The following is an 11,946-nucleotide window of genomic DNA, read 5'->3' as shown; positions in this document are numbered from 1 at the left end:
AAATCCAGTTCTCCGTGATGTTTATAGAACACTTGGGCGCATGACGCATAGGAAAACGCGCCAAATGACGCACCGGAAGTGACACACCCGAAGTGCTGCACAGGAAGTGATGTGCTTAATCAGGTTACTTCCCTATTTAAACCCCGGCCTGCACTCCTACAGATTGCTGGATTGTCTTCAGCCCCTCCCCATGTTTCTGTGTCCTGAGAGTACCTGTCCCTGTGAATTGCCTGTCTCCTGGATTTTGACCCAATACCTTGCCTCGACTACTCTTGATTGCTGCCTGCCACTGACCTTGGACTGAATACTGGACTTCTCTCTGCTTGATCCCTTTGTACCGTCTACGCTCTCCTGGTTTGACCTTGACTTGTTTTGACCCTGATTTCCGGATTACCCCTGCTCAGCCACAGAAACAACCTTTTGCTTGCACGGTTTCAACACCACTGGCACCCGTGCCACTCGCTGTACGCCAGGTCCCTGTCTCCACTCCCAGAGGCCTCAGGACACGAGGTGCAAGGGAAGCCTCCTCACACGGTCAGACTGCCATCAGGTATGTGATACTACATGAGCTAGAGTACCAATATCGGTGGAACCATTTCTAGCTCATACTACTTGAGCTGGAATAATAAAAATGGTGGAACCATTTCTATCTCATGCTACATGAGCTGGAGTACTAATATTGGTGGAACCATTTCTAGCTCATACTACTTGAGCTTGAATACTAACATCGGTGGAACCATTTCTAGCCCATGCTACATGAGCTGGAGTACTTTTATCGGTGGAACCATTTAAAGTCAGATTGGAGGAGCTTCTACACAAGGCTGGAGCTGGAGTTCCATCAAAGTGGAGGAAGGAGATATTTTTGATAGAAAAGCATTTACAGGCCTTTCTACAAAGGAGCATAGAGGTGATAAAAGGTGTGCGGACAAATGGCTGCATCTGGAAATTAGAGGATTTAACACATAAAATCAACACAGAAAGGCTTCTGAATGTATTTATCAGCTTAACCAGTTATGTGTGAATGAGGGTTTATATAAAGTGATTAATGAGTGGTTCTATGCATGGGTATGGAAATGTATTCTACTGTCACATAGCATATTTATTTATAAGGTATATAGTCCAGTGATTATATGGATTTAACTCTGGTTTACCAATTAGTTTGGTTTTCTCACAGCAGCTGAAATGTTGTGAAGGATAATTGGATTTATTTGATATATCGTAGACTTTATTTTATATTTAAACCTGATAACTAGGTCCACTTCAAATCATACCCTAGGAAAGCTGTAAACTATGAGCATTATTGGGACCTACTTGTGAATAAAAATTAGAAACACTTTAATAACATTTTCATCAAGATTGTTTAAATCTGTGCCTATGACATTTTCAATGTGCCTATGACAAAGGGTTATTAGTCTCCATTTTGTGAGAAAGGTGTCTCCTATGGGACTTGAACCAGGGTCTCCTATTAATTCCTGATGTACATTCTGCCACTGATTGATGCACAATGTAACTGGGTGTTACTTATTTGCCAATTAACTGGATTTCTTTGCATCAGATAAACAATGTATTCCTTAGAGTGCAGCCAGCTCTAAAGATAATCCCATTAATATCTTGTCCCATTACGTTGCATAGCAACAAGCTGCCGTTGGCAAGGAGTTCAATGTCAAGGGTGATTATGCAAATGTCTGGTAAGCCAGATCAGTAATGCACTGTTTACAGAAATGGATACATTCAAATTGTAATGCTGGAATATGAATACTGGCCATTGAAATGCCCATTAAATTAGCAACTCGGGTAAAGAAAATCACCAAACTTAGAATATGGAAAAAAATAACCCATAAAATATTTATGCAGCTTGACATTCCATGTCAATTTACGAATCATTAAAATAAAATAAAAAATAAAAATAAAAAACAGCCCAAGTGTTAAGCCACTTGGCCTTCTTCTGCCATCACAATTATATGTTTCTATTTATTTTAGTACAGTTGATAGTCTTCTATCTGTAACAGTCACTATTGTAGTTCAGTAAGACAAAACTTACTGGTTTATCACGGATCTATTAGTATGCAAAAGAGAAGGATAAGATGTAAATGCCTGTCAACCCTACTCAGAATCAAAGTCCACATCATGGAGATAGGCCAATACCACCCAACTCCAATGTATTTTACTATTAGATCTGTCAAGGCTGACTTTTTATATCTCTGAGACTTTAGCAATAATCTAGCCCCAGCAGAATTTCTAATTTCTCCTAGCTGTCACAGCCATTACGAAAGTTAACTAATGGTGTCACATTTCTTCAAATGACTTTCCATAACACACAATTAGCAACTAATTGGGTGACAAGGAGTAGCACAAATGTTAAAGCTTTGCAGAAAGGTGCAGGGACACAAAAAGCTAGGAAATGTCACTTCTGGAGTTATAAGTAAACTGCAGGTGATTTCAACCCATCAGTGCCACCCTAAATTGATATCAGGAAGGGCCCATTCACACCAGCAGTTGCACTACAACACACGATTGCTGGTGTGCGTTGCCTGGCACAGTGCTAATGCCCCAATGTGGTGGTGTGAACTGTTCCCACCCATGACAGGGCAAATTTCCTTGTCTTGCGTTGGGGCTACACTGGCCTTTTTTTGTACACATCTGATGTGATCCAGCCTAAGTTTTATTTTTAATGCATGCATCCCCTATATCTACTCCTACGGCCAAATTCACAGTTCTAGCTACAGTCCAAATTATTTCCATGATCATATACGGTATTCACCAACCATTACATAGAATACATGCATACATTTTCCTGCTTTGTTTTCAATAATGTTATCTTGATGAAAGTGAATTTGTGCGTGTATGTATTTCTGCACGCTATTTTCTACAATCTTTCATATCATATGTATATTCAATCTGCTTTTTCTCTTATATTTATTACTTTATATACTTATTTACGGAAGACATTTTGATGTGTGTTCCTTTCAAAGTGTTTTTTCCCTCTATGAGTTATTTATCCTTTAGTCTACCGCACAAAAATCACAGAAACACTATTGTTGTACTATTGTATAGTAGAAAGGCTCCAGTGCTTTGAGTAGCTAATGTGGTAGCAATCTACTTTGTACTATACAGGTTTTCCCAAAGGTTCAGCATTGTTTAGATATGGTAAAGGCGAAGCAGGCCATTGAATGTGTTTGATGTTATTCTTGACCTCTACCAAGGTTTTTAAAGGCTATCTAAACCCAACCAGAAAAATGTAATATACAGCAACATAACAGGGTCCAACTAATCGATTATGAAAATAATCGTTAGCTGCAGCCCTACAGGGCTGCATTATTTTTTTCAGGCTACGAACATTTTCAGCAAAAGACATGTTGATCTTGCCAGCAATGCTGTCAATGTGAGCTAATCTGAAAGCACAATGTCATTTTCATGCTATACACTAGTAATCCCCCCACTGTCCATGAAAAATTATGAAGAACAGAAGACATGTTTGAAATCCAACTTGGGTGACAACCATAACTCCCTCCTTAAATACAATGTAGGAGTGAGGGTAGCTACCCAGAAACAGGAAGGGTTTTTCGCAGGATTACTTGGTAAGCTACAATCATTTTTTTTCGTGGGGGCGGGAGACATTTTAAAAGGTGTGTATGTGGGCATTAGAATCCTAGAGAATAAGAACAGAATTTGCACCCCCGGTAAGTAATGCTATGTGCATCTTAACCAGCACATTTTGTCCAACATAGAGGTGTGAATGGGCCTTAAGGTCAGGCATTTGGCCTCCACTGATGCTAATATGATGTAGTCCCTGAGAACTTGATGGAGATGCTTGGGCAAAAGAGTATGACCAATCTTTCCACTGTAAGATGAAGCTAAAATTAAAGTTTCTGTTTAATAACCAAATAAAGAATGAGACCCATACTCCTGTTATTATTGTAAGATGACAAGAGGATTTAAAGATTATACACATATTCTGGCAAGTATTAAACCAAGACAAGACATTAAGTTTATTTATTCAGGTATTTTTCTGGGTTTGAATATGAGAGGAAATAAGTTAGTATGCATCAAGTTTTTAATAACTCTTGGCTTCAATGTCAGCAAAAACTGGCTACATTCCTATTTTTATCTTACAAGGCTTTGAGATTTGAGAAAGCCCATTGCCTCCTCCCCACACTGCCTACTATAGAGCCAATTAGGGATTATTACACATGGTAGTCTAGGCCTCTAAGAGCCTGGATTACATTTTTATTACAAGCCTGGCTTGTACTGGCCACGTGGGTGTAACGACAAGTTTGCTTTAAAGGGACCCTGTTGCTTTCCCCAAAAAATACAAAGCTTGGCCCCCGCACTAGAAGACACTGAATACTTACCGCTCCAGCAGAACCTTGTGTTCAAGCACTACAACCTCTGACAAAGTCTGTAGCAGTCAACCATTCCTGGAGTGTCAGATGCTTGTGTCTCCCATTGTGTGCCGTGGATTCTCCAGCCAGGTCCCTACAGGTTAGTGTTCTGCTATTGCACGAGCCAAAGTTTGGACCTTTTTTGGAAAACAGCTGTCATGTGAAGGGTTAAGTGTGGAGTAATAGGTTAACCAACACATGTCAACATGGTATTATTTATACGTCACCAAAAACATTTCCGTTTCAAAAATATATATGCAAGCTTCTCACTGTAGATCACTTCCGTTTCAAAAATATATATGTAAGCTTCTCACTGTAGATCACTACAGCCTGTACATACTGAACATCAGTTCACTTTGCCCAAGGAGCCTGCGTTTACATTAAACCAGACACTCTCTGTGTTTGGACCCCATGATGATGGTGATGTCACCATCATCAGTAGTGCCAAACAAAAAAATATGGCTTATTTGTTATATACACTATGGTTGCTTTTCATTCCCATCCTGTCTCTCACCAATCGGTGTGCGGAATGAACAGAACGGGAGAAGGCAGGAGTGAGTTTCCTCAGGTACATTGAATGTTGCTCTAAAAAATAGAAAACTACTAGAAAATATGGCTTTTGGCAGAAGAGATTTTGCATGTATTTTCTGCCAAAACAGCTTATTCTCACCTCTAGCAGTTTTCTATTTCTCGTGTCCCGTGTACTGCGCATATCGGGGTCTCTTCCAGCATCTGTAATATTCCAGAAATGAAGCCGGGTGCCAAGGACGATGCAACTCCTGTATGCATGCACAGGAGTTATATAATCAGAGGCAGCCCAATGATCGAAGAGAACAGGGGACGAAGCAGCATCTGCCGGCAGTGGTGGGTGAAGCAGCGGCTGGAGGAGAGCACACTTGTAAGTGTGCCATACTTGTATAGTCAGTGTAGTTACTATACCCTTGTATACCGAGTATGCCATAAGGTGCTAGTATGCTGCACATAGTTGCACATTATGCCAAAAGTTCACCTTAGGTTTTACAACTTTACTTCAGCTATAAGTTAGGCAGACCACGGCATAATTTTAGTTTATGTAGGAAAAAAGTATGATTATATTGCTGATGTAATAGGTGTGCTAGGCTCATTACAATATTTATTGTTAAAACAAAAGGTGGAGTTGTCCTTCAAAGTACTGAAATGAGTAAACGGGTCATGGTTCCATCCTTGACCATCTACAAAACACTGCGTAGCATATAAGGACTCCCTGTCTGGTTTGACTATGAAGATGGCCAGGTCTCGCTTCAGGAACAGCAGGGAGTGAATTATCTCCATGTCTTCAAAACCAGCAGCCCTGTATTCTACAACTCCGCCAACCAGCGGCAGTAGGTACATTACCGCCATACCTTTTTCAAGGAGGTGAAGGAGAGATCAGCTGAGTCACAAAGATTTTGCAAGAAAAGGGAAAATTTTATAGTTTTTTATACACTTACTTTAATAATTACATGGAGATTTGATGCAGTTTGGAAAGGTTTTATTTTTGATTAAACTATTGGAAAGTAAATAAGCCAACTCAATTTTCAATTGTACATCTCCTTACCACCATACATATGAAACCATTCCTGGTGTCCATTAGGGAGTACAGTATGAATGATGATGGCTTCAGAATTTTGTAGGTTAATTAAAACTTGCTAATCTCATAAACCACTGTGCATGTTATGTCTAGGCGTACATTCAGAACAGTGGTTCTAAAGCTGTATTCTTGCAGCGCTTTTACAGTATTAGTAAAATCCCTGCAACGCCCAAGGAAAAGGCTCGTAAAGGGTTATCCAATGACGCCTGACAACCATTTATATACAGTAGCAGTGACAAACATACAGGCATCCCGCTCTCCATGCAGACCCTCTGGTGTGGACATTTTTAAAATAGGGATAATGTTGTTCATGCAAATACCTTTTTACTGGGAAGATGGAAACAAATAATCATGATTTTTATATGAAAACAATATGGCCTAAAGAAAAACAAAAAGAAGATTCTGCGCAACCAATAAACATATTTTTCATTTAAACACCCAGCAAGATGTAACTGGAGTACCATGAATAAAAAAAAACCTGAGCCGTCAAAATAATTTCTCCTTATTGGTCCGTCCACACTATTTTTTATTCGAGTACTTAAGCTACAATCAGGCTGAATGTGCCAATATAATCAGCTTTTCCAAGAGTTACAAACTGATCAAAGGATTTTATTCCACAAATATCTATTCAGCACTATGACTACTTATGTCAGCAACTCCCCTAATAACCGCTCTTGTCTTACTCAGAGCCAGGCTTGGATCTCACAAAGCTCTCTAAAGGTGCCCATACACTGCACGATTCTCGTACGAGAATCGCGGGAAATCCCGAGAATCGTGCAGTGTATGGAAGGCGGGAGACCGTTTCTAATGTACGGTCGCACGACTTATGTATATCGAGCATGTTGGAAAACCAGCCGAGAATCGTACGATTTTCGGCTGGTTTTTAACATGATCGAGAGATCACTGCCGAATGGGCCGTTCAGCATTGCAGTCATCGGAAGCCCGCCCCTCAGGGGGGCGGGCTTGCGATGATCGCAAGTACGATCTGCCTGTCCAAGATGGGCAGATGGTACGTTTTTTTAAGTACTTTACAACCCTCGCAAGACAAAAGTCTTGCGAGGGTCGTAGAGTATATTGGCACCTTAATGGAGGTGAATCACTACAAGGCTGTACATCACTGACAAAGCACACATTGTAAGTGGTACGAGTTAAATTAGAGAACCGTTTCAAATATATACAAAATGCAGAAGACTTACTACCTAAAAGACCTGAGGACTCTCATGAACATCTAAATTGTGTTATACTATATTACTGTGGACATCTACTCAGGAAATTACACTGAACACAGTTCATTTCTAATCACTCTAAATTTGGTCATAAAGGTGGGTATTCCACTCCAAGTTGGAACGATAAGATAAAAGTCAATCTTTTCTGAAGGTGGTGTTTATCAAGATAAAACCAACCAGATGCTCATTAAACATTAGAAACCAACATCACATTGAAGAACAAACACCACATGCTCAGACTTTCAAAAAGTCTGGATTTGCATAGAAATGACAGCTACATACTGGCACCTCATGATCTCGGTTTCCCATTAAAGTATAACTAAAGGCAATTTTTTCTTGGAAAGAGTGGTGGGGGGATAAAACTACTGTCATATCTTTTTTATTGCTGTCGGTGTTCACATTATAGAGAGAGTGTCACTCTCCAAAATGTACTGATCACCAATGTCACAGAAACTGGAGGTGGAAGTAAATCCCAAATTTTTAGTTGCCACCAGAACAGGAATAAAGGGGTAGTTTTCCCAATGAGGACACTTGTTTCCATGACAACTGTCTAAAGCTGGCCATACACCTAAAGATTATCTGCAGATTCTCTATGGTCAGATGGAAAAAGTTCAACAGATTCCTTCATCTACGCTAAACTGTGTGGCTGGAGGAATCTCCTACAGGGGCCAAGCTTCAGTATGTTGCTAGTCGGCTACGTTGGCTCTCAAAGTACCTGAACAATGCATGCATCCAATCAGACTGTTCAGGTATTTTGGACAGCCAGCAGGTCCGACTAGCGAGATACTGAAGCTTGGCCCAGCGGGAGATTCCTCCATCCACACAGTTTAGCGTAGATGAAGGAATCTGTTGAACTTTTTCCATCTGACTATAGAAGATCTGCAGGCAATCTATAAGTGTATGGCCAGCTTAAGAAGGGTTTTCCTTCACATTGGAAATATATCCTCTCTCTTTCTCCCTGTTGAGTCAACAGGGCAGGAAGTTAAGGAGAACTTCCCTGATGACACACAAGTGGTAAAACAAACCTCCCGAAACAAACTGACAGCAGTTTTAACCCTCCTCTAATCTATCTATAAATAAAAATAAAAGTTTTGGCTTCAGATATCCTTTAACATATGTTGCTTTATAGAGCTTTTCTAACCAATGCTTTGCTTTATGCAAAAAACATTATGGTCATCTTTGCTCTGTATACACTAATAAGCAATAACCACCTTTCTAGATATTTGGCTTTTATTGCATATAGTCTGTTCACAATTACACCTTTGTAATTTATCAGACGGCTTGATGTTTGTGAAATTGGTTACAGCACATCTTGAAAAAGGCACTTGTTTTAAAAATATAGGCGATGCTAACATGTAAACCAGTTTCACAAATTCAATCCAAAACCAAGAAGTTATATTCAAAGTGCCATTTTTAAAAATAAATATTCAAGACTTTTCCTTGTTCTATCCAGAACTCACATTCAAAAGGGATTGTGTACCAAGTGCCATGCTTAAAAATATACAATCTCTAGTATTAACCTTCTGCATAACCACATCATTTCCATCAATATAAGGTAGTTTTTCAGTAGATTATAACCAAGTTCCTTTGAGGTCTACGTGCTTGAACTGTCTTTGTAAGCAGCCCTCTAATGAAAAGGAAAATCCATTTAGTGCAAGAGATTTCGGAGAATGACTCAAAAATGTTTGCATCAGTGGGTAGAGCCCAACAAAGTCAATTGGAAATGATCCCAATCCACATACAATCATTTCTAATCTTCTGTTCTTCGGCATTAATTAAACCAAAACAATCACCATAGCAATGATTAAGCTTGATCTACTATGGATAGGACAGTTTGTGCAATATTGGGTACAATCATAGCCTGCAGCTTTGGATCCATTGCACCGGGTTACAGCACACTACACAAAGAGTAGCTTATCTTATACCATTCTTCCTATAGTGGCGCTGTAAAAAAAAGAAAAAGGGAATAATAATGAAAAATGGTTGACGACTTACTACATGATCTACTTTTTTATGCGAACCAGCTGAATATCTTTTTTTGCCACACAGGTATCACAGATCCAAATAGCTGAGGTTTCAGCACGGAGTAGAGCGTAGGCCACCTCAGTCATTCCTGTACACGTTCGGTGAAACCACTTCTGACAGGAGGCTTCGCACATTATAGCATCCGCAACATTATTTACTTCAGCAGAACATATGCCACATGGGTTCAAATTATCTGCGGAAAAATTACCACAAAAGTCAGAATGGAGAAGCCACCTATTGCATTTCTCACTAGGTGTTACATCTGTCTTTGCCAGTCTGGAAAGTGCGGGTCTGTTACGGATTCCTTTAGGCTGACCACAATCAGACAGGTCTATTGCATCAGCCTGGGAATTCTCTAGATCTCCCATATGTTTGCTATTATGTTTTGGACTTGAAGTAGGATGAGTTGGTGCATCAAGGTTCAATTTGTCTTGAAGTCCTGCAGAACTTGAATGGTTAATTGGTAGAAGAACTAAATCTTGGTTGGAGCTGGATATTCTTGAAGGCAAGAAGTGTGCTTGTGCAGATGTAAATGAACTGCTGCTGTCAATTTGACTGGCATTCATTTTAACACCTTGGGGCCTATAAGAGGCAAGCTGAAAGTCAATTCTTGGAGCAGAGTTTAGGCTTGTCATGAGATGGAGGTCTTCTTCATTCTGATATGCTCGAAAGTGCTGTCCTGGCATTGTGATCGTTTGACCTAACGCACTGTAATAAAATGACTCGTTTTCAAAATGCGATTTCTCTTGCATCCCCACAATAAAGGGAAAGGATTTTCCGATCATTTTTAGGTCTTTTGCAAAAGGTGGTGGCTGATCTCGTAACATCTGGTTGCCAAAACCGCGAGAAAGCCTTTTTGGTGAAGTATTTGGAGGCATCCTGAAAGTATTAAAGCTTTCAATGTTGGAATATCCAAGTTTACCAAAATAAGTGTACCCTGAAAAAGGAGGTATACTATAGTCGTCATCAAATGGGTTGCAGGCGATTAGGTGGTCTGAACTTGTATTTGTTGGTGGAGCATACTCTGATAGGGAAGGAAGTGAAGATCCCTAGAGAAAAGAAACAAAATAACGGAGTGAAATGTCCAATTATCAATGTAAGCACTTGGTTAGTATATGGTTATCATGAAGCTTTATTTATCCAGCCTCTGTGCTGACTGCGTGATTATTTTTGATACATTTGAGAATAGAAAGCATATACACAATGTGCTATTTTGGTATACTTCTGACAAATCATTATATGCAAAGCAATGTGCGCATCTTATATCAATTAAATGGTGTTAGCAAAGCCATCAATATGAGAAAACAGGATGAGCTGATAATAAAGGTCAAAAGTTTAATAGTCAAGCGCTGAAAGGAATAGATTGCTCATAAACGACCAGAACTGCCGTACAATAAAATATTAATTTCCTTCTCAAATGGAAGAAAAAAGCTGATCATCAAATCGATAACCATGTATTTGTTATAAACAAATTCCTGGTACACAGACAATCCACCTGCGCTTCCCCTCTGATGTGTTTTGCTCAGTCAGAGCTTAGTCGTAGAGTAAAGAGCTGACAGGAAGATGATATGATCCTCAGGGATCAATTTCCTCGGGGACCACTCAACAAATGTATTTTTCCCATGGGGGCTGCTTGCCAAATTTCATACTTTAAAATAAAATTTAACTATATCCAGTATGGTACCACAGACCCTAATATACACACAATAAGGTCCCATTCCATTCATATCTGTAAGTTTAGCTGCGATTAGGGATTCCTGCATCAAGAACTTGGGTTTTCCTGCAGCGGGAAAAAAGTTAATGATCAGGTGACAGTCGCTGCATGCAAACTCCTGCACACCGTATATAATGGTATGTGATATGATTACATGCAGTTAGAAAACACTCTCCCTGGATGCACAATCGATGGGTCCAGGGAGAGCGGTTGATTCCTAACCAAATGTAATCATATCACATATCATTACATGCGCTGTGCAGGCGTTTACATGCAGCTGCTGTCACCTGATCATTAAAGGAGAACTATGAGGCGAGTGCTTTTCACTCACCTCATAGTTCTAGCCGACCTGTGACAATGAGACTGTCACAGGTCAGCTCAGTAGATCGGGAAGTGAGCGAACACATACCGGCGTTCGCTCACCTCTCGATCCTGTCACAGCTCTCTGCCGTGACAGGGGAGGGACTGGATTCCCCCCTCCCCGCTCCGATCCTCCAGCGCTGACTGGCGGAACGAACGGGGGAGAAAGCAGGTACAGCTGGCTCTGCCTCTAGATAGGCAGAGCCAGCTGTCACTCACGCAGCTGGGCGGATCCAGACATAATTGTCGGTATCCGCTTCAGCGTCTCAGTATACTGAGCTTAGGGTGACGGGAGGACGCTAGTTTGTGTCCTCCCGTTACCCTTAGGAGAAGTATGGGGAAAAACACTGACCCCCATAGTTCTCCTTTAACTTGTATGGGTGACAGCGGCCGCTTGTAAACATCAGATTAGGCATTCCTGCTGAAGGAAAACACAAGTTCCTGATGCAGGAATCCTTAATCGCAAGTAAAGATACAGGTGTGAATGGAGCCTAATGCACTCACCCCCCATACACAAAAAAATACTACCCCTGCACAAAATAATGCATTCCCCCCATACACATAAAATAATACACACCCCTGTACACTTAAAAAAAATACCCCTGTACAAATAAAATAACACCCCCCCCC

At 40.4% G+C, this 11,946-nt stretch overlaps 1 protein-coding gene across 1 annotated transcript in view; it reads right to left on the bottom strand.

Moving 5' to 3' along the window:
• Window positions 1–8,636: 8,636 nt before the first annotated feature.
• The window catches only part of PYGO1 (pygopus family PHD finger 1), a 14,028-nt gene continuing 10,718 nt past the window's right edge, over window positions 8,637–11,946 (bottom strand). Inside the window, exons 3-4 of the mRNA XM_018557566.1 lie at window positions 9,239–10,291; window positions 8,637–9,161 (exon numbers count right to left, since the gene is read on the bottom strand). Of these exons, the coding sequence (XP_018413068.1) occupies window positions 9,132–9,161; window positions 9,239–10,291 (1,083 nt within the window). The 3' untranslated portion in view covers window positions 8,637–9,131. The remainder of the gene's footprint in view (window positions 9,162–9,238; window positions 10,292–11,946) is intronic.

This window comes from Nanorana parkeri, unplaced genomic scaffold (genome assembly GCF_000935625.1).
Source record: "Nanorana parkeri isolate BGI_ZX_2015 unplaced genomic scaffold, ASM93562v1 scaffold290, whole genome shotgun sequence".
Lineage (NCBI taxonomy): Eukaryota > Metazoa > Chordata > Amphibia > Anura > Dicroglossidae > Nanorana > Nanorana parkeri.
This window is presented reverse-complemented; position numbering and strand designations above follow the sequence as displayed.